General features: G+C 45.7%; 1 protein-coding gene across 5 annotated transcripts; it reads left to right on the forward strand.

Moving 5' to 3' along the window:
- Positions 1-18252: 18252 nt before the first annotated feature.
- Positions 18253-22988, forward strand: PJA1 (praja ring finger ubiquitin ligase 1). Of its 5 annotated transcripts, none has more exons than XM_057719310.1 (3): positions 18274-18389; positions 20414-20930; positions 21498-22988. In XM_057719310.1, exons 2-3 carry the CDS (start codon positions 20638-20640, stop codon positions 22543-22545), a joined length of 1341 nt encoding a protein of 446 aa, XP_057575293.1. In that variant the 5' UTR covers positions 18274-18389; positions 20414-20637; the 3' UTR covers positions 22546-22988. The 5 variants fall into 5 exon arrangements, with proteins under 5 accessions (XP_057575291.1, XP_057575293.1, XP_057575294.1 ...); XM_057719311.1 differs by having other exon boundaries at positions 20742-20930; XM_057719308.1 differs by having other exon boundaries at positions 18253-18389; positions 20736-22988.
- Positions 22989-23785: the final 797 nt, after the last annotated feature.

Consider the following 23785-nt stretch of genomic DNA (forward strand, 5'->3'; position numbering starts at 1 on the left):
CCCAAGAGATCGTGGAATCTCTCTTCTGCCTCCAGACAACCTCAATCCAAACAGCTAAAACCTGCTGCTGTCTACAAAGCCAGTGACCTAGGATCCAAGCCCAACTCTGCTGCTCATTAGCTTTTTGACCTTGGACAAGTTCTGTAACTGCTCTAAGCCTCCGTTTTCTCATCTATCAAATGGGCATAAGAGTAGCACCTACCTCATAGGGTCATTATGAGGATGAAATAACACATATAGCATGCTTGAAACAATGCCTGGCACACAGCAGATGTTCAGTGGAAGTTCAATGGTACTATTATTATTATTGCTGTTGTTATTTTTTAAAGTTTATTTTATTTTTTTATTGGTGTATAGTTGATTTACAATGTTTCAGGGAAGAGCAAAGTGATTGTTATATATATATATATTCTTTTTCAGATTCTTTTCCCATATCGGTTACCACAGAATACTGAGTATAGTTCCCTGTGCTATACAGTAGGTCCTTGTTGGTTATCCATTTTAAATATAATAGTGTGTATCTACTATCGTTATTATCATTACCTGACCTAGGATGTCACAGGCCTTTGGTTTTGTGCCCAGATTCAGTTTTGGAAGATATGCCTATTCCTGACCCTGTGACCAGGCCAAAATCCATGTGGCAACCTCCCAGGAAGCTCTCCCACTGTGGCCCTGGGGGAAGCCAGTCTGACATGGAGGCCCCCTCCCAGGCATCCCCACAGCACGGTGTAGAGAGCCTGGCTCACACACTCATCTCCTTCAGGTTTGCCTCTAATGTTTCCTTTTCAAGGAGAACTTCCCTGACCACTCCATCTAAAATCCTAAACCCCCAGCACTCCCAATCCCCTTTCACTGCTTTCTCTTTCTCCATAATACTGATCACCATCTTTCATACTACATATTTTACTTAATTAAAAAAAAATGTGGATTGCCTCTCCCCTCTAGAATGTAAGCAGGAAGAGACTGTCAACTCTGTGGGGCTGAGTAGGCTCAAGGCAACTGGCCAAGAGATAAGCCAGATAGTTCAGCCTGCAAGTTAATAGCTACAGGACAGTCTCTGCCTTAATCTGAGCCTCAGTTTTCCCATTAAAAGCACAAGGTGGGTGGAACTCGTGGTCTCAAATGACCTGCTCAGCTCTGACTTAGAACATTCTGTGCTTTGTGCTAATTTTCATGGTACACAGAGCAGGGGCCTGGACTTCACTCAGACCTGCCTGTTGTAGGAGACTGCACCACAAGCAGAGTCAGGGCTGCAAGCAGAATTCCTCTGCCCCTCAACCTGGCTTTCGCATCCCTGACCTTTGTCACGAAGGCCCTGGACTTGGGAGCAGGGTGGCCTGGTCCCTCTCCACGTGATGAGAGTATTCAACCTCAGCTCCGTGTCCTGGCTCACGGGGCCTCAGCCTGTGCCTTCATCCCCTCTGACAACTTTGCCACCGGCCACAGCCAGCTGCATGCCCCTCTTCAGTGTGACATGGCTGGATGTGATACTGGCATGTGTTCACATGAGCTGCCCTATCTGATCAAAGGCTGCCTTGAGGTTTGCAGACGGGGTGAACCAACCCCCGTGGACCACTGGCTCCTGGCTGTAAGTCCTGCCTGGAATTCCATCCTGCCCCCTTATTCTGAGTATGAGGTATCTGCTAGGGTCCAGCACAGGTAAGGCCAGGATCTGGCACCTGGCTCACAGCCCCTCCCTCTGCCTGGAAAGCGGCCCCATCTGGAGGAGGCAGCTCTTCATCTTCGCATGGGGCCCCTCCATTCGTGCACTTCATTAGGTGACTACTATGTGCTGTAGGGGCTGGGGAGACCGTCATAAGCAAATACAGATACAGTCTCTACTCTTAGCCTCTACTTACATTCTTGAGGCAGAGGTGGCATTAATATAGGGGCCTGAGGCACATCACAGAAACCAAGGCAGGAAACCCACTGTTTGCATGTACATGGTGGTGGAAGCTACGAGTGTGGATTAGATAGCTGAAAAGAGCATGCATAGGGTGAGAAGCAAAGAGGCTTGGGATGGAAGTCAAGGAAGTCCAAAATCTCAGAGGTGGGCAGAGGAAGAGATGCTGGGGAGGAAGCAGTCAGGGGGCGGGGACTCCTGGGGCATTAAGCAGAGAAAAGAGAGTGGATTTCGAAGAGGAAGGAATGATCAACCATCAAATGAGTCCCATGAAGGAGAGGGAGGCCAGGGTAAAGGCCAGAGCACTGTTGAGTAGGGAGCATGGAAGGTGAGCTGTTATGGGCTCCAGAGCACAGAAGAGACAGTGACAGCAAGGAGAGTGACATGTTTTGATCACCTACTACATGTCAGGTCCTCTGCTTGGCCCCCTATATGCCTCATTCTTTCATTAATTCAGTCAATAATTTTCCTAGATGCAGGGGCTTCATGAAGGGGGAATAAGAGTCAGGCATGAATCAAAGAATCAGACCAATAAACATGAAGCCACAGCTGGGACGAGGGCGATGCAGGAGAGGCATAAGGTACTAAGTGAGAATCTATAATCTTGGGCTCTGACCTGCAGGGAGGTCAGGGCGGACTTCCCTGAAGAGCAGGCGGGTAAGTAGGACAAGTAGAAATAAACGAGGTGAACAGAGGAGGGGAGAGTATTTTACGTAGAGGGAACAACATATGCAAAAAAGAACCCTGAAGTAGGCCAGCAGGGCGGAGTGGAGAAGGGGAAGGTGGAGCGGGTCAAGGCAAGAATAGACGGGGGGCAGGGGAGCCTAGATAAGGCTTCACACCATCGAGAGGTTTATCTTTACCCTGAAAGCATGGGAAGGCCACAGAAGGGGTTTAAGCAGGGGAATGGCATGACCAAAGTCATGATTTGGAAATGCACTCTGGTTGCTGTGAGAAGAGAGGGCAAGAGATGATTTGGGCCAAGCATTTAGGAAGCTATTTGGCCGAGTCAAGTAAAAGATAGTGGTAGCTTGTCTTACAGTGGAGACAAAGGAGACTGGAAAAAGTGGATGGATTAAAATATATGTTTAGGTATTGTTTACAATAGCAAAAGATTACGTATAACTGGTGCTCATAAAGAAGAGACTGGTAAAATAAACCATGGCAGACCCACCCAGGAGAACAGGACGGGTAAACAGAGTGAACAAGGTTTCTAAGCATTGAAGAGAAAGATTGACAAGGTACATTGTTAAGTGAAAAATGCCGGGTACAGAAAAATGTGTAGAGCATGGTATATTTGTGGAAGAACGGGAGAAATAAGAATATCCACTCTATTCACTTTTCCATAAACGTGCATGGGAAAGCTACCCCCCCAGTAATAAAGGTGGCTCGTCTGTGTGTGTCTGGGGGGGTGGGGGCTTCAGGTTAATGGAGGTGGAGTGAGACTCCGCACACCATCCCTTCTTCTGTTATTTTGATTTTTGAATGTACTACCAATTTAGAAATAAATACGTTCCCAAGTCAAAGTGACTTAGGAAGTAAAATGTTCAGGGTTGGCTATGGAGCTGGTAATGTGGGAGAGGTTGACAGTGGCTCCTACACTGAGGTCTGTGCACAAGATGTAAGGGGTGTCCTTTGCTATGTATGAGGAGGGACAGGAGACAGCAGGTTTGGGGAGGAAGATGGTGTGATCAGTTTGGGAAAGGCTGAGTGTGAAGTACCTTCAAGGAGTGAGAGAGAAGAGAGAGCCAGGGCAGTAGCTGGAGAAAGAAGTAAGGTCCAGGAAAGTGTTTGTTTCAGTTGAAAGAGACTTGAGCCCTTTCAAAGCAACTGGGAAAGATCCAGTTGAAAGGGAGAGCCTGGCTGTCCTGAAGAGGGATCACCAGTGGGGTCAGGTTTTCCAGAAGAGGCAGAATGACAGGAGACCCAAAGTACAAATGGAAGTTTTATCTTCATAAAAGAAATTTCCTCTATTTTAATCAGAGGTGAGTAGCCAGGGAGGGAAGACCCAGGAGCCCATCTGGCTTCAGCCTCTGGCCCAAAGGGGAGCCATATCAGCCCCTCCCAGGGAGCCACTGATTCCTGATACCGACTGAGTGCCTTCCAAGCCCCAGACCTGCACTGGCTGCTTCCCAGACATCTCGCCTTCACAGCAGTCCCAGCTGCCATGTTATAACTACGAATCCTATTTTAGAGTTGAGCAAAGTGAGGCTCAGGAAAGCTCATGGTCACACAGCTAGTAAGTGGCAGAACCAAAATCAAGCCACATCTCCTGACTTCCAGACCAATGGAGCCATGGAGAGGGGGCGGCAGAGAGCCATTTAAGAGATGGGATTAATGAAGCCCAGAGGCTCAGAAGACACCTGTGTATTCTGAAGATCCCTCTACATCAGTGGTTCTCACCCAGGGGGCGATTTGGCCCCGCTAGGGGACATTTGGCAATGTCTGAAGACATTCTGGTTGTCACAACTTGGGGTGGGAGGTTGCTACTGGCAGCTAGTGAGTAGAGGCCCCAGAAGCTGCTAAATGTCCTTCAGGGCACAAAGGAGTATGGGGCCCCGCATGCCATAGTGCTGAGATACGGGGCCCCTGCTTCAGGAGTTCCCAGGGCCAAGCAACTTGTCAGCATCTCCCCCACCTGCCCTCCACAAATGTAAGTATCTTCATTGTCTCTACTGACTTTTGACTTCTGTGATTTCTACACATTGCAAACATTCCAACAATGCCCAAGTGTTTAAAGTATTAAGTAAAAGCTATGCTGCCTCCCTCTATCCTAACTCCCCAGAGATAATCATTGTTACTATAACTTTTAGCGCACAGCTTGAACTGTACCAGCAGAAAACGACTTCATTTTCTCCCTCAACTGTCTCTGTGACCTATTTCTCCTCTGCTTTTTGCGTGAAATCTCCTAAAGATCCATATATTTTTCAGTCATTTTCAGAGAATTAAAAAAAAAAACAACTTCCCCCAATTACTCTCAGGAATTAACATATCCAGTGTTACAGATGAAACCCCAAACTTCGTGAAAAGTTGAAGATTTCCCTGTCTCTCCCTCTGGGCTTGTCAGGCCCAGAAGCAAGGCTGCTACAAGTGACATGGGGGTGTTCTCTTGTCCCTCCTGACTGGTTGCAGAGTAAGCCCCTATAAGGAATCGCCACGATTTCCTTAACCAGTTTCCTGTCGATGGGCACTGAGGTTGTTTCCAGTTTTGTTCTCCTATAAACAGTGCTGTGACAACCTTGCACATATGTCTATCTGTACACACTTGTTATGTCTTTAGGATAAATTTCTGGAAGTCAACGTGCCAAGGTAGACATATTTAAAAGAGTGAAACATATTTCCAGGTTGTTCTCCACAGCAATTATATCAACTTAGTTTATACTCTGAGCAGCAGAGTTATGAGAGGGGCCATTAAGGGTCTGGGTCTGTATTTCTATCTCTCTCCTCTCTCCCCTCACTCTCGCTCATATAACACAGTGCCCGGCACACATGAATCAGGCTAGGCTGACATTGCTGAATTAATGGGTATTGAGAGTTAGCTCGGCATCCTGAAGCCCGTGAGGAAGGTGCAAACTCTCTCTCAGCCTTCTTCCTCCCTCTTGAACCCCTTCACAATCACTTCCTACTCCTCGCCCCTGCCCCTCACCCCTCACACTTCAATAGATTCTAGGTCCTGAATTGCTCTTGAATCTGTCTCCTCTCTGTCTGTGACCAATGCTGGAATTCAGGCCTCACCATCTCTTGCCTGGAAGAGTTCCTTGCTGGTCTACTCCAGTTTTGCCATCTCTGACCCATTCTTGATACCTCCAGAGTAAAGGTCCTAAAATGCCATCTGGCCAGCCCCTCCCCCCTCCTCTGGGGGCTGGCTGCCTATGGCCCACTCCATGGGGCAGGCTGTGTCCATCTTCTCCCTGCTCCTGTCTCATCTCTTGGGAGGTTTTGCCTTCTCCCCAACACTCCAGTCATACAACGCTGCCCACCTGCCTCAAGCACAGCAGTCTTTGGCTCTTTGCCCATTTGGTCCTCTCTGCCTGGACCCTCCTCCTCTTCTTTTCCTGTCACCAGGGAGGGAGTGGCCGTTTGTTGGTTTGTGGCTCCACAGCATCCATTCTTCTCCCTTCCTTAGAATCCTATTTTCTTTAAGTGAATTGTCTCTGCCTCATTTGGGGTAAGGTTGGTGAAACAGCAAATCCATGTATCTGCCTCTTGCCATGGAAGCCAAAGGCACATAGTCTTCCCATCCCCAGCCCAGGCTACCCAGGGGCAGGCATGGAAATAAGCTTGGTCACTGGACATTCTGTTTGGACTTTGAATCCGGAGCCAGCAATATAACAACAGAGGAAACAGCCTCCATCCATTTCAGCAGCAGCATCCTGATCAAATCATTCCTGCTTCCCACACTTTCCCACCCCCTCCCGCAATGCTGCCTTTGCTCACATCTATTTCCAAAGCTGGTTCTCCAGCCTTGTCCTTGATGTAAGCTCCGTATAGATTACCCCTCAACCCCACGAATTCCATTTTCTCTTCAGTTAGTCAGAGATGATTTCTGTTGTTCATAACCAAAATTTCTGATAGAAAGCCCAGATCAAATGTTCCTTCTCCTGTGAAGCCTTCCCTGTTCCTGCACAAGCATACTTTTCTGTATGTTCCCATAGCATCCTGTGCAAAGTGCAGCTCACAGCAGGGTTTTTTTTTTTTACATCCCTTTCACTAGGGTAGGAACTCACATTGGTCCCATTCTTGTGAGCTCAGGGCTCTAGCTCAGTACCTGGTCTGGAGTCAAACACTTAAGGACTAATCTAATGGACTGGTAGCTCTGCCTTCCCCCCATCTAGTGGCCTCAGTGGCTTTGACAGACTCTTGTCCTGCCACAAAAATGGTGACTCCCTTGTGAGGCTGGCTGGTAATAATATGGGCTGATTTCTGTTCGGGACCCCCATGTCTGTGCTGTGCAGGATTGGGAGGGAGGAGGAAGGGAAACAGACATGGCAGGGGTGGGGAGGTGGTTGTTGGAGCGGCTCAGGTGGAAGACGATGGTGAGCGGATTAAGATGATTGCAGTGGGAAGGGAGAGAGGAAGAGGCTGACTGGCGAGATTGTGAACTGAGCATTAGAAGTGAATATGAAAGTCAGTTGTTGCTGGTAATTTTCACAGCAAAAGCTGGCTATTTGTGGTGGCTTCCCTCAGAAGGAGGTGGCAGGGGAGCATGTGTGTGCGCATGTGCGTGTCATGGGGGATTGTTAGGGGAGGGTGTCGCACCGGCTCCAGCATCCCCCTCCCTCCCGCAACCACGCAGGCTGCCTGGTCTGTTTTCTAAAGAGCTTCCCCAGGCAGCAGGGGAGCGAGGAGAAGGGGGGCCAGCCATGCACACTGCTCAGCAGAGGTGAGCTGAGGAGTCCTCCAGGGCCCCTCCCTCCAGCTCCTACAGGCTGCCAGGTACCTTGTTTGTGATGAAAGCTTTTAAAAACCCATGGGCATGGATGGTCATGCATTCCTTTTTGTTCCTTTAACTAATACTCACTGAGCCCAGAGCACGCAATGGTGGGCAAAGCCCGCCATGGACCCTGCTCTCAAGAAGCTCCCGAGCTGGCAGGGGAGAAGATGCGTAATCAGGCAATTAGGAACCAGTGTGAGCGGGAGGTAAGCACTGGTTGCTATGGGAACATGAGGAGAGGCCACAGCTGCTGCTCCTCTCCGAAGAGTGGTGGCAGGCAAAAAAGGAGGCGAAAAGCAGGCAGATCTGCTTGCCAGGCCCAACTCTGCATGGCCCAGCTGCCTAGTACAGGACAAATTCGGGCATGGCAAAATCTGTCACCTCGCTGCCCCTCCATCACCTCACCTAAGAAATGAGAAGGGGGAGTGTGATACCGAGGCTACATGAGACCCTGTATGTCTGTGCCTGACCCCCAGTAGGTCTACAACACAAGGTAGCTGCTGAGAAATTTTTTCAAGAAATATTTGTGGGGTTGAAAGTTTCCTAGGCTACTGGACACCAGAGGTGGAGCTGTGAACAAGATAAACAAGGCCTCTGCCCTCAAAGAGCTCATAGGAATTTGAGAGGAGAGAGCTATTAAAAAAAAGTAGCACTTGAGGGGCGGGGAGTCAAGGAAGGGAGGGAATGTGGGGATATGTGTATAAAAACAGATGATTGAACTTGGTGTACCCCTCCCCAAAAAAAAGTAGCATAAGTAATTACTATTGTGATGGGTATTGTGATGCTACAAGGGTGGTTCAGAGTAGGAGCTGGCCCAAGATCTATAGGGGGCCAGGAAGAAAGGCTTCCTGGAAGAGGTGACATTTCGGCTCAAGTCAGAAGGAAGAGTTAGTCAGCAAAGAGGTAGGAAGCTGCACTGCTAGTGTGGTGAGTAGCAAGTGTGCAGGTGCTGAAGCAACAGGGAGGCTGGTATGTTCTAGGCCAGGAAAGGGGGTTAGTGGAACAGGGGGTGGGGAGACGCAACAGAGGTGGGAAGAGGGGAGGCTGGAAAGATAGGCGGGACAGCAAGGAAGCCAAGCCTCTAGGCCATGGTGAGGAGTTCACATGGAATCCTAGGATGACCCCCAATGTTACTCTGACTCCCACAGCTAATCAGCTCACCTGTTAGTGCCTGAGGCAGGGCTGAGCTCGCAGGGCTTGACTCAGAGCTGACTTGTAGAAGATTCTGGAGTATGAGAGCTGTCAGAGGCTGTGGAGAGAATTTAGGTGCAAACTCTCATCGCGCAGATGGGAACACTGAGCCTCAGAGAGGAAGAAGACATGTTCAGGGTCACGTGGCAAGCAGGGTTCTCAGGCCTGGAACTAGAGCCCAGTTTAAGAGGCCAGCCCGTGCCTTTGCGGGAAACTGAAGGTGGGCTTTTTCGCTTGTTTTTTGGAGGTGCCATTTTCTCTCTCTCTCAGGGCAACCAGCAGTGTTTACCGCCCGTTTTTGCACTTCCCCTAGTGTCTTTTTCAAAAAGGCACATTCTCCATAACCTCAGCTCCTCACTGGCTCATCCCCCACCCTTCTACTGTGAAGGGAGCAGCCAGGGGCAGGGCTAGGATGCCAGGCAGGGCCTAAAGGAACTCTCCCAATCATGTTCTACGGGCAAACCTCTCCCTGCTGACATGGCCACAGCACTCCTCTGCCCAGGCAGACCCCACCACACACATACTGTCAGACTTGCCATGGATTTCAGCCATCACCTAATACAATCTCTCCATTGCTGAGATGGGAACAGTGAGGCCAGGGGAGGGGACGTTCCAAGTTCTTGCCTGAACTGACAGTGTTCTGGCCTTTTGACTCTGCCCAGCCCTCCCTCCAACCTCTCCGACTCTGGCCATCTCTGGCCATCACCAGCTGCTCCCTTCTCTCCTTGTGGATGGAAGCACAGAGGCACCCAGAGTTGAGGGAAAACCTATGGAAAGACAGTGGCCCAGTGCTGCCTGAGACTAAGCTGTAGGGTCGGGGTGAGGGGGACCTGTTCTCTGCCTCTCTAGTTTAGCCAGTGTCCTGGCCCAGCGAGCCCTCTCCACTCACTCCCTGCAACTCAGGGCCAGGAGCCCAGCTATGGATCCAGTAAGTGGCTCTAGGCCTCCACCAGGAAACTCCTTACCTGGTAGGTCTCCCTTTTAGTCAGGAACTGAGGTCCCCTTATTCCTCTCACCTTAGGCCTGGCAGTAGCTGGCTTTGGAGTTGACAGTCCCAGTTTCAAATTCTAGCTCGGCCACCTCTAGCCTTGGACAAGGCCCTTATAATCACTGAGCCTCAGCTTCCCCATCTGAACGTAAGAATTGCTACCTCACCAGCTTGCTCTGAAGATACCAGAGAGTATAACCGAAGTACCTGGCGTACTATAGGTATTTGACAAATGTTAGTCCCCTCCCCACACTCCGGGCTTGCCCCTCCAGCCCCACTCCCAGCAAGCTCTGCCTGGTTCCTGCCATAGATCCTTGAGGTAAGGCTGGGACCAGATCTTGACAAGAGCTCCCTGGCTCTGGGGAGAAGAGAAGGGAGCTGTGTCCCACAGTAGACAGCCCTAATCCCTGAAACTCAGCAGGAGGCACACAAAGGGAAGCCAAGCCAGGGGAAAAGATGAAGGGTGGGGGCAAAGAGGAGGGAAAGAGGAGGAGGCAGGTGACTTCGGGGCCTGTGGAAAGTCAGGATGGGGCGGGTGGGGGGAGCGGGGAGAGGGCCAGACAGCATGGGGTCCGAGCCCCTGGTCTAGGTGGTGCCAGATGTTTGGGAGAAACAAAGGAGGAGGCCGCTGGGCTGCAGCCTGCTTCAACATCACTCAGTGGCAGCTCCTCTTTGCCTATCCCAAGGGGCAGGATCTCTTTCTCCTTGGGACCCCCTACCCCCACCCCAGGCTCTAGCATGCAACTCAGTCCAGCTGCATCCAGCTCCAGATTCCTGGCCCTCCCCACATTGCTGCTCTGTCCTCACTTCCTTGGGCTAGGCCCAGAGTTCACTGCCCTCATTCTCTACCTCCACAAACCAAACCCCTGATCCCGTCTCCCACCGGGTTCCCTTTTGATCCCTTATTCCCTGCAACTCAGAGACCCCCCAAAACATCTCTGACTTAGATTTTATCAATTATCCTTCACAAGGAATTCCCCTCTATCTCCAAAGTCATTAGCATTGGTTACCACAAAGAGGCCTTAACCTTTGGGTTCCAGGCTCTGGATGAAATGTACCCACTAGCTCACCTGCCCTCTTGCAACCAGGAGCACCCCTAAGAGAGATGCCAAGTAGGGGTCAGTGAAGTCTGGGGCCAGGAATGGCCTTCAGTCTCCGACTAGGGTGAGGACTGAGTCTGTGACCTGGATCAGAACTGAATCTTTATCTGGAATCAAGGCTGAGTTTGTGACCAGGTTTAGGGGTTTATAAGTTTCTTTTAGTTGTAAGCAACAGAACTCAATTCTAGCTAACCTGAGCAAAAAGTAAGACTGTATTTCAAAGATATTGGGCCGGTTTTCACAGTTGATTGATGTGAATGTCTCCGTTCCAATCTTCTCAGTCTCTGTGTGTCTCTTTTGAGTTTCACATCCGTAGGAGAAAAGTCCAAATGCCCCAGAATGGGTCAGGAATCTCTGCTCCAGTATCAGTCAAATTAGCCATGCTGCAGGCCACACATTACTGGTAGAAATAGGAAGGGCTCCAGTCTTGGGGGAAAACAATCTGGTATCATCCACTAAAATAAAAAAAATAACCATTTGACCTAGCAATTCTACTTCTGGGACATCATTCCATGGTACAAAGATGTGTGTTGCAGCACTGATCACAGCATTAAAAAAAAGCCTTGAAAATCATAATTACCTATCAGTAGGTTGATGGCTGAGTAGATTATGGTACATCCACATCATGAAATACTAGGCAGCCATTGAAGGTTAGTAATTACGGTCATACCAATTGATTTCAGGGAGTGATATTGAGTGAGAACAGCAAGAAGTGATGAGATGTGTATATATATAATCTCATTTTAATAAAAAAGGACAAGTAAAAACCCACACATGTATCACACGTGTATATCTATCTATATATACACATAAGTATACATATATCTGTGTATGATTATTCAAGTATGAAGAAAATGAAATAATGAATACTAGGTTATTGATATAGGTTATGGGAAGAAGTAATATATAGAGAGAAGGGCGATAAGTAAAACTAGAAAGAAGAAAATACTATAATTTTATGAAACACGCACATAGGATTTCTTTTATGAGTATATCTAAAATTACATAGATATTTGTGTGTAAAGATATTACCTTAAAATATTTTAAAGAAGAGATAAGTAAAAATATACCAAAAAAACTTATGAAAAGAAAATTGGGTAGCAGGATCACTGTCAAGATTGACTTTGACACCAAAAGTATTATTAGAATCAAGGAGAGCAATTTCTTAACGATCAAATGAACAATTCTCTGGAAGATGCAGCAATTCTTAAACTACACACCCTCTAGGTGTTTTAAAAACATATATAAATGCTATTAGACTATGACTATCTTCTGACATCTTTTTTTTATTCAATATTGTTTATCAGATGTATCCCTTGTGATACATGTAGATTTAGATTCTGCATCTTAGTTGCTCTATAGTAAATATTCCACCATAATAATTATTCATTTCTCTTTTGATAAAGATTTAGGTTCTTTCTGTTGTTTTACTATTAAAAACAATTCTTCAATGAATAGAATTGCACACATTTCATTTCAATCACGTGAAAGCATATTTGTAAGTGAATTCCTAGAAATAGACTTTCTGGATCAAAAACTAAACACATCAGTAATTTTGATAGATATTGCCAACCTGCCAACTAAGAGCCTCTACCAGTTTACCTACCCACACCCCAGAAATGTTTGGGGGTGCCTGAGGCCCCATATCCTCCACACAGTGTTTTCATGCTTTTTCATATTGGTCAGTCTCACAGGTGGAATGGTATCTCATTTTAATTTTATGAATGAGCATCTTCTTATGTGTTTCAGTGGCATTTGCATTTCATTTCCAATAAAATGTCTATTTGTATCCTTTGCTCATTTTAACATTGGTTTGTTGGTCATTTATGGTTTATAGGAGCTCTTCATATATTTGGGAAATGAGCCCTTTGTGAAATCAGCAGAAAATATTTCCTCCAGGTTTTCACTTATTTTTAAATTTCCTTAGAATTGTTTACTTATATACTTTTTTTTTGGCCTGCCAGAATATTTTGTTTCCGTGAAGTTGAAACATTCCTTTTTTATGTTCCTATACATTTTGTCAGCCTATAGAGGTCTTCTCTACTTCAGGCTTATAAAAAAACATTCCCCCATGGTTTATTTTAAGTACTTTTATAATTTCATATTTACATTTAAAGAAAACACCAGCTAAAAGAAGATATTTGCAACTGCACAATATGACTGACATCTGGTATCCAGAACATACAAAGAATTCCTAGAAATCAATAATAACAAGAAAAACAACCCCAATAGAAAAATGGACAAAATATATTATGAACAAACAATTCAGAGAGAAAGAAATCTAAGTGGCCAACAAATGCGAAAAGATATTTAACCTCTCTAGTAATTCAGGAAAAAGCAAAGTCAAATGACAATGTTCCATACTCATCAGATTGACAACAGTTTTAAACTGTGAAGGTATCAAGAATGGTGGGATGTGGTGAAACACTGATGTGAATAAACTGCAGGTGGAACAATAATTTGTAAAACCACTTTGGAAAACAGATTAGCAATATCTATTGAAGTTGAAATGCTCTTGCCTCCTTCTGCCCCAATGACCCGCACCTCCTGGAACTCCTGCCCTTATGTAATCCCCTTCCCTTGAGTGTGGGCTAGACTTAGTAATTCACTTTTTTAAAAATTTATTTATTTATTTATCTATTTTATTGGCTGTGTTAGGTCTTTTTGCTGTGCGTGGGGTTTCTTTAGTTGCGGTGAGTAGGGGCTACTCTTCGTTGTGGTGCGCGGCTCCTCATTGCCGTGGCTTCTCTTGTTGCGGGGCATGGGCTCTAGGCGCATGGGCTTCAGTAGTTGCAGCACATGGGCTCAATAGTTGTGGCTCACGGGCTCTAAAGCGCAGGCTCAATAGTTGCGGCGCACGGGCTTAGTTGCTCTGCAGCATGTGGGATCTTCCTGGAGCAGGGATCGAACCCGTGTCCCCTGCACTGGCAGGCGGATTCTTAACCACTGCGCCACCTAGGAAGCCTAGTAATTCACTTTTAATAAATAAAAAAAATATGGCAAAAGGGTTGGATGTCACTTCTGAGAACTGCCTTGAAGAAATGTTAAAAGTTCTTCAGAAAGAAGAAAAATGATATGGGTCAGAAACTTGGATTTGTGTTTAAAAAAAAAGGAAAGAGTTTTTGAGAAGGAATAAATGAAAGTATAAATAAAATCTTTCTGTTTTCTTATTCTAACTGATCCAACAAATAGCAATTTCATCAAAAAATAATAACAATGTATTAGATGATTATAGCTTATGGATAAAGAAATGAATGATAGCTATGTTATAAGGGCAGGAGAAAGGAATAGGAAATAAGGTGTCTGCACTACCCATGAAGTGGTATAGTGTCATTTGAAAGTGGGCTTGGATCAGTTGTAAACATATGTCACAAACTCTATGGCAACCACTAAAAAGTGTAAACATAAGAAACATGATTGAAATTCTAAGAGAAGAGAAAATAAAATCATATAAAATGCTCAAATAAAATCAAAGAAGGCAGAAAAAGAATGGAAGACCCCCCCCCAAAAAAGGAGAAATAAAGAACAAAGGCAATGAATAGGAAACAGCTGCAAATATGGTAGATATTAATCCAACTGTACCAACAATCACTTTAAATGCGATGTGAGTGGTCTAACTATACCAGATAAAATGAAGAGACTATCAGAGTGGATTTTTTTAAAAAAGGCCCAACTATATGTTGTCTGCAAGAAACCTATTTTAAATATAAAGACACAGATTAAAAGTAAATTAAAGAGAAAGATATACATGTTAACATTAATAAGAAGAACACTGGAGTAGCTATGTTAATTCCCGACAAAGCAGATTTTGGGATGAGGAAAATTATCAAGGATAAATATGGCCATTACATAATGATAAAAGGGGTCAATTTGCCAAGAAGACATAACAATCCTTAATGTGTATGTGCCTGACAACAGAGCATCAAAATACCTGAGGCAAAAACTGGTAGGACCACAGGGAAAAATAGATGAATCCACTATTACAGTTGAAGACTTCAACACCCCTCTATCAGTAATTGACAGAACCAGCAGGCAGAAAATCAGTAAGGACATAGTTGAACTGAATTGCATCATCAATCACCTGGATCTAATTGACATTTATAGACTACTTCATCCAACAACAGCAGAATACACGTTCTTCTCAAGCTCATGTGGAACATTCACCAAGATAGACCACATCCTGGGTGATAAAACACACCTTAACAAACTTAAAAGACTAGACATCATACAAAGTGTATTCTCAGACCACAGCAGAATTAAATTAGAAATCAATAACAGAAAGATGGCTGGAAAATCTTAAAATATTTGAGAATTAAACAATACACTTCTAAATAACACATGGGTTTAGAAGAAGTCTCAAGAGAAATTTTTTAAAATTTTGAAATAAATGAAAATGAAACTAGAATTTTACCAAAATTTGTGGGATGCATTAAAAGCAGTGCTTAGAGGGAAACGTAACATTGAATGCATGTATTAAAAGAGGAGAAAGAGCTAAAATCAATAATCTAAGCCTCTACCTTAGGAAACTACAAAAAGAAGAGCACATTATGTCTGAAGTAAACAGAAGATAAGAAACAAAGAGCAGAAATAAATGAAATTCAAAACAATAGAACAATAGAGAATATTAATGAAACAATAGAGCAATAGAGAATATGAATGAAACCAAAAGCTGATTCTTTGAAAAGATCAATAAGATGGGTAAGTCTCTAGCCAGGCTGACCAAGGAAAAAGGAGAGTAGATAAAACTACTAATATCAGAAATGAAAGAGGAGCCATCACTACTGATCCCGTGGACACTGAAAGGATAATAAAGACATTATGAGCAATTCCATGTCTATAAATTTGATAACTTAGATGGACAAATTCTATGGCTTACTTTTAATAAATAGGATATGGCAAAAGTGCTGGGATGTCACTTTGAGTTCTAAGTCATAAAACAACTATATCTTCCATCTTAGGTGCTCTCTGGCTCCCTCTCTCACCAGCTGCCAGGTTATGAGGAGACTCAGGAAGCCTATGGATAGGCCCAAATGACAAGGAATCAAAGCCAGACAGCAACCACATGAGTGAGCTCGGCAGTCGGTCTTCTGAGGCCTTCCAATAGCCATGTAAAAGAGCTTGGATGTGGACTACCTACACCAATTTTGCCTGCAAATGAGACTGCAGCCCCAGATGACAGCGAGTGCAACTTCATGAGAGACTTTGAGCCAGAGGCGCCCAGCTAAGCCATGTATATATTCCTGACCTGTGAAACCGTGATATAATAAATGTCTGTTGTTTTAAACTGCTAAGTTTTGAGGCGATTTGTTACACAGCAATAGTTAACTACTACATACCCTTTGACCCAGAAATTCTACTTCAAAATACAGACACTAGAGCAGTTTTTTCCTAATGCTTTTCACATCAGAGCATATGTTTAAAATGCTAATATGTGTACCAGCGCACTGGGATGAACAGTCTGCTCTTAGCTAAAGGGAACAGCCCCCATGGCAGCAGCTAGGTGAAGCCAGGCCCATCTTTCTGGAGGGCTAAGGGAATCAATATATCAGAACCTCCATTACCCAGTTGGGAAGCTCTGCCCCAGAGAAACTCTTCAATATGGGCACGAGGAGACATGCCCCAGAATGCTCATTAAATCCTCACTTATAATTGCACAAAACGGGAACAACCCAAGTCCATCAGCAGGCAAAGAGATAAAAAAATTGGATACTTTATGCACCAGAAGTCCACACAATGATACATTAGAGTAATATCATATTGGAAAATTGATACAATCGTATTCAGTAGTTAAAATGTATGACCTAGATCTAAATGTATTAAATTGCCAAATTTCCAAAAAATATTAAATGAAAATTTGTTTCAGAAGGATATATTTATTATACCATTTTCATAATGTAAAATACATAAAACAATAATGTATATTGGTTACATATATATGTGTGTGTGTAGAAAAAAGAAAAAGACATGCACAAGATGGAAACTTCTAAATGGTGCTTTTTTTGGAAAAAGAGGTAAGATGAATAGGATAAAGTGAGAGCTTCAAGTGTAATATTTTATTTCAAATACAGAAGATCTGAAGATGTGAAGAAAATAAAATGTGCTTGGTCTGTCTGTGTGACAAGTACATGTGGGCAAATGTATATTTTATTCTCCGTACTTTTCTGTATGTTTGAAATATTTTTAATAAAAAGACATTTCTTGAGTACAAAAATATTATTAATTGGGTTGTAGAATCTCTCTACATCTTTGTTTATTTTGCAGTCTATTTGCTCTATCTACACCAAAACAAGTGTGGTTAAGTCTTCCACTATAATTGCAGACTTTCTGATTTCTATATTTCTCACAATATTTGCCTCATATATTTTGAAATTACATTATTTGGTATATAAATCTTGGTGACTATGTCTTCTGGTGAATGAAACAAACTGATTTGTTTTCTTTAATGCTTTTTACTTTGAGTTCTTGATTTTTCTGATATTAGCATTGCTACATGTGTTTCCTTCCTTCTTTCCTTCTCTTTTTTTTCTTTCTAAAATTCCTTCCTTACGCTCCCTCCATCTTTCCTTCTCTCCCTTCCTTTTTTTCTTTCCTTCCTTTCTGCTGGTATTTAACTGACATATATTTCCCATTCCTGTTTCTGCTTTAGGTGCAACATATAAACAGCATATAACTGGATTTCTAAAAACTAAATGCTCAAAATGAGAGTTAGCTTTTTAATTTTTTTATGGGAGATGTTAACCCATAATACATACTGATATATTTGGATTTATTTCTGCCCTCCCCCCCTTTTAACATACTTTCTTGTTGCCTCCCATCCCATTTCTGCCTTTTGTTAGATTGAGCTTTTCTCTTTGTTCTATATATTATTTTTTCAACGGTTTGAAAGTTATACATCCTATTTCTAGTCTGTTGTTAGCGCTAAAATTTCTGTTTCTTCTATTATGTACTTTATTCCCAGTAAAGAACAAAGCTTTGTTATGGTTGTCAATATAGGAAGTATTTACACTTGATGCAAATATTAGAGAGAGATATATATAAAGCGCAATTAAAAAAAAGATTTCGGAGTTCAGTAAAATTGTATAAATCCAAAAGGCATAGCTATAATATTTTGAAGGGCAATGCAATTACGAGAATGTGAACCCATGTTGTGCTGCAATGATTGATCATTTCTTTTGGATAAAGACGCTCGATTTTGTGATTAACAGCAACAAACTCTACAATTTGCCCTTGTAAACACTTTGCTTCAACCACCAGGTTAAAAAAATTTCAACTGACTGCAACCCTAAATACCGTGATACTTCCACTACAAACCATAACATAGAACATGGGATAGGATATATTAATATCATCACTTTCACCTCGGAATGAATCAGAAAGAAGTTGCAGATTTCATTTTATTTCAAACAACGACAACAACCACCCAAACCTCAGAACAGAAGGGCATATAACTAAATGTTTAACATTTGTTGAAGCTGGCTGTTGGTTACATTTTTCGCTGTCCTTTTCTGTATCCTTGAGAATTTCATCATTTCAAATGAAATAATGCTTTCGGGCCCAGCCTGATTTGTCGAGAGCAGCTGCCGCCCCCGCCACATAAAGGGGGCGGGCCGCCGCCACGCCACAATCACTTCCGCCGCCGCAGTAGTCGCGCCCGCCCCGCCGCTGTCTGGAGGGGGAGGAGCTGGAGCCCCGGGAGCAGCGGCTCTGGCGGTCTTGGTGGTCGGAGGTCCGAGAGATCTGCTCTTCCCGAGAGCGTGCGGGGGTCGCGACTGGGTGAGTGAAAGGCTGTTTATTTCCTCGATCCCTCCAGACGTGGCGGTGGGGCCAGTGGCCAGGCGTGGGGGCGAGTGACCGGGCACCGGGACGAGGATGTGAGGGTGGGGGGGCTCTAGCGAACAGATTTTCGGGCTCGCCCCTCGGGAAGGGGTGGGGCGGACTCGGGACCTGACCGCAGAGGGAGGCCTGTGTCCTCCATTGGCCCGATTTAGGGCTCCATTCTCCATCCTCTGGCCCCTTACGTGTGGCCCGGTCCCTGCTCGGGTGGCTTGAATCGCTTTTCGAGAGGGGAGTGGTGGTCGCGGCCCTCTCCGCCTGTCCTCCCCTCTCCTCCTGCCTCCCTTCGTGGCTCCTCTGCGGAGCGATCCGTGGTCTTTCTTTTCCCATTTTGCGGTTGTTTTGATGAATGGTAAATGGTGAAGAGTTTTAAGTAAATACATTGTCTCCAGGAAAAGAATTGTTGTCAGAAAAACAAATCATTCCCAGGGAAAAACTGTACCCCACACACGCCCTTTTCTTTCCTTTTCCCCCCTTCCCTGCCACATCGGTTTGGATCTACTGTTTGAGCCGATAAACGTTTCCCGTCTCATTATGACATTGCCGACCCCCTCCCATCCCCGTGTCTCGCGTGCGCGCGCAGGGACACACACACGCACATGCCCGCACATACACACATACACGCACATGCGTGCGCGCACACACACGCATGCACAAAAACCTTCCATTGCGGCTGCCTTACCGCCACCCACCCCCCAATACTCAAGGTTCCTGCGTGTCCCCTCACCCTCACATGCTTGGACACACATGCACACACACCCTCTCACACACTGTCACACTCTCCAGTGCCTTCTCCTGAGAGAGACAGAGACAGATAGACACACACACGCACACACAGCCTCACACCCTCCAGTGCCTTTCCCTGCCTCTCACTGCCTATCACATACACACATCTAGAAGCATCCCCCTCCTTCCTCTGCCTCTTCCTGCTCTGGCAAGTACACACACAACATAACACAACACACACACACACACCCTGCGTGCCACCTTACCCCCAGCCTGCCACTTGCACACATAAGGATATCCTTGGATTGCTGGCTCCGCTTTACTATGTGACTTACATGCATACGCAGGTGCTCCCTGTCTGCTTCATATGTACCTAGACAGCCTCCTTCGCTGGGCCCTGCCATGCACTTACTCACATTCACATAAATTCTTCTCCGGGGACATCCCCCTCTTCCTGCCTGCCACATCCACGCATGCAGACATTCTCTGATTACTGGTGCCTACCCACCTGCCCGCCTGCCATACACACGCCCCTCTCCAGTGCTGTCCCCCCATCGATGCATTCCTCACACTGACACTCCTCCATTGTTGCCTCCCATTTTGACGAACACACGCACACAGACTCAAGGACACCCCTGTCCAATGCTACTATACCCTTCGTGGCCTGCCACCGACACATAAACACAGGCATCCTTCCCTAGAGTTCCAGCTATCACACATCGGAATCACATGTACATTCTCTTTCTATCGTACGTATACATGGTCTTCTCCTCTGAAGCCACCCCATCCGTGCCTATCATTTTCATACCCACATCCAGAAGGGGTCTCATTCTGCCTGACGCTCACGCCTCTTCCCAGTGCCACTGTCACCTGCCTTTTCCCCATAAAAACACAGGAGTCTCTCCACTTCATGATTGCTGGTCCTCCTTCCACCTGCCCCTCTCCTGACACACACGTAGGCACTTTCACATACACAGTGACGGTGATCTATATTTTCCACCCTATTCCAATTTGCATTTCTCCTATGTGTCTACAGGGCTCAGAAAAATGCAGACACCCCATAAAAAAACCCACAGGTGTCTTTCCTCTTCCCATGTTGGCACGGTTCCAGTGCTTCACCCACCCTCCAAGTATCCAGTCACCACCCCCCGCATCTTCCGTCAGATTCTCTCCTAAGTCTGGCTTTCCTACAAACTCAGTTTTGTAATCATTTTGCCAAAATTAAAAATGTGTTCCAGGTCTACACCTGACAGTCACTGGAATGCTACTCCAGGCCTTAGAAGAAAGTGAAACTAATTTTAAAGGCCCCTTATTCTTTCTGTTACCTGGCTGCTGAAGTGAAATAAATCTCCCTGCTCCTTTATTCTGAACTGATTTGACCTTCCCATCTCCAAAGCGTGCGCAGGGAGCAGGAGCCTTTCCACTCAAGCCCCAGACGTATTGGAAACCCTCCTAAGAGCAAATGGGCCAGGAATCTAGCAAGTCTGTATGGCCCAAGCCAGCAGGAGGGTATCAGTCCAATATAGGCAGGAGGTATGGAAGAAGGCATGCTTATGTCAGTTTCAGGCCATCCACGAGCCAGCAGGAAAGGATTTCCAGCCAGAGAAAGACGCCATCTGGAGTCCCAATGCACAGATCAGCCCCCAGTCAAAGCACCAAGAGGAGCCGATCACCATTTTCCACCACTCGTCGTAGCTGGGACGACAGCGAGAGCTCCGGAACCAGCCTGAATGTTGATAATGAGGACTACTCCAGGTACCCGCCCAGAGAGTACAGGGCTTCGGGGAGCAGAAGAGGAATGGCTTATGGACATGTTGACTGTTTCGGGGCAGATGATAGTGAGGAGGAGGGGGCTGGGCCTGTTGAGCGAGTGCCAGTGAGAGGGAAAACTGGCAAGTTTAAAGATGATAAGCTGTATGACCCAGAGAAGGGGGCGAGGTCTCTGGCTGGGGTGTCCCCACAGTTCTCTAGTTTTAACCGTGATGTCAGAGAGGAGCTTGATAAGGTAGACCCAGCCCCTGCAGCACGGTGCTCTGCTAACAGAGCTGAGTTCCTGCAGCCAAATAGCATGGCCTCTCAGCCATCTTCTGCTGAAGGCAAGGTGGTCACAAACGGCAGCAGCTTGGAGAGGGAGAGACGGGAGCAGAATTTACCTGCACGTCCCAGCAGGGCTCCTGTGAGTATTTGTGGTGGTGGGGAAAACACCCCAAAGAGTGCAGAGGAACCAGTGGTGAGGCCCAAAATCAGAAACCTGGCAAGTCCCAACTGCGTGAAACCAAAAATATTTTTTGATACTGATGATGATGATGATATGCCACACAGTACTTCCAGGTGGAGGGAGGCTGCCAGCACCGAGGAAGGCCACTCGGACGGCCTGGCAAGAAGAGGCAGAGGCGAGAGTTCAAGTGGCTACCCTGAGCCGAAATACCCGGAAGACAAGAGGGAAGCCAGGGGTGACCCAGTGAAGCCGGAAAAGGTGCCGAGACGGCGACGAACCATGGCCGACCCCGACTTCTGGACGTACAGCGATGATTACTACAAGTACTTCGAGGAAGACTCTGACAGTGACAAAGAGTGGACTGCGGCTCTGCGTCGCAAGTATCGAGGTCAGGGGCAAAATCTGTCATCCAGTGGCGAGAGCTGGGAGACTCTGCCGGGAAAAGAAGAGCAGGAAGCCGAGCAAGCCAGAGTGAATGCCAGTGCCGGCGCCAGCCCCAGTGCCGGTGCCAGTGCTGGCAGCAGTGGCGGGAATGAACTTGAAGAAGTTCGAGGGCCACCTCTCCAGGAAGAGGAACGGGCATCCCCCGAAGAAGGAGAAGTTCCTTGGCTCCAATACAACGAAAATGAGAGCAGCAGTGAGGGGGATAATGACTCTGGTCAGGAGTTTCTGCAGCCCAGCGTCTTCATGCTAGATGGCAACAACAACCTTGAAGATGACTCCAGTGTCAGTGAAGACCTCGAAGTGGATTGGAGCCTCTTCGATGGCTTTGCGGATGGGTTGGGGGTGGCTGAAGCCATTTCCTACGTGGATCCTCAGTTCCTCACGTACATGGCACTTGAAGAACGCCTGGCGCAGGCAATGGAAACTGCCCTAGCGCACTTGGAGTCTCTCGCGGTGGACGTGGAGGTGGCCAATCCACCAGCCAGCAAGGAGAGCATCGACGCTCTTCCCGAGATCCTGGTCACGGAAGATCACAGCGCGGTGGGGCAGGAGATGTGTTGCCCCATCTGTTGCAGTGAATATGTGAAGGGGGAGGTGGCAACGGAGCTGCCGTGCCACCACTATTTCCACAAGCCCTGCGTGTCCATCTGGCTTCAAAAGTCAGGCACCTGCCCTGTGTGCCGCTGCATGTTCCCTCCCCCACTTTAAGACCAAGGCTCTTTACTCCTGGTCTGATGATTTTCCCCATCTGAAATCCACAATACTGCAGGAGCCCTCTCAAAATTAACCATTGAAATGAAACCAATCAGTCAATTAATCTCCACCTGTCGATTCCTTGTGATTATTTCCAGTGTGAAAATGGTTGTGTACGATTGCATTGAGAAAAAAAATCATCCTGTGTTTTAGAGGTTAGAAAGGGAAAACTAAACTTTCTAAATGCTACTGGAGATTGCATTTTCTAACCTGAACAGTGAAATAAGTTGCATTTGTTTTTTTTTCGGTAGAATATGTTGCTGTTGATTGTAACGTCAAGTTTATCCGTTAAATTTGTCCAAAAGACATCATCATTTCTGTTGCATGTTATGGGTTAAATTTCCTGTAATTGCAGTGCCGTAAAAGCTTATTAAAGTTCTCCTTTTGGTTTTACATGGCATAGTGGAATTGTTTGGTTCTGTCTAAAATGGTGGTACTAAGTGACTTTATAATTGATCTCTTGCATTTGCATCCCAAATAGGGTTTTTTGGTGTTCCCACTAGGAGGAAAACTTTAGCTTCACTGGAAATGCTGACTCCAACAACAGCAAAAGTAAGGGTGATTATTTCTAAAAGTAGGAATAAAGTGTATGGTTATCAGACTACTAAAGGGGCAAAGGTTGAGTAGAGAATACTCTGTCAGTCTATGAGAAGGAAAGAAACAGCGAGAAAGCACAGTAAAGATAATGATGGTAGGAATACATCCAAACGGAGTGTAGGGGTGAAGGAGTTAAAATCCCCTTTTGGAAAATAGCAAGTCTCAGAGGAAATGGGTAAAAAATTAAAGCTGTGTGCTGATCGTATACATTAACACAGTGACACAAAAGGAACAGAAAAATATATGCCAGACAAATGCTACGAGAAACAGAGGTACCCATCCACACAAAGTGAACAGGTTTAAACATTTGGCCGTATTGGCTTCAGATCTCTCTCTCTCTCTCTCTCCAATAAATATACATTTTCAGGCACAGGTGAAGTTCTTTACCCGTCATATTTATCTTCCTCCACAGAGGTAAGCACTACCAGGAAATGGTATGTTTACTTCTCATCTTTGTTTTTAGACGTGTGTGTGTACGTGTGTATTTGTGTACATATGTATGTATATGTGTGTGTATGTATCTCCATAACCAATATAGAGTGTTTGTTTTTTAAACGGACATAATTGCTAGAATGTATGTATCATTTTGCAACTTGAT

This window comes from Hippopotamus amphibius, chromosome X, assembly GCF_030028045.1.
Source record: "Hippopotamus amphibius kiboko isolate mHipAmp2 chromosome X, mHipAmp2.hap2, whole genome shotgun sequence".
NCBI lineage: Eukaryota > Metazoa > Chordata > Mammalia > Artiodactyla > Hippopotamidae > Hippopotamus > Hippopotamus amphibius.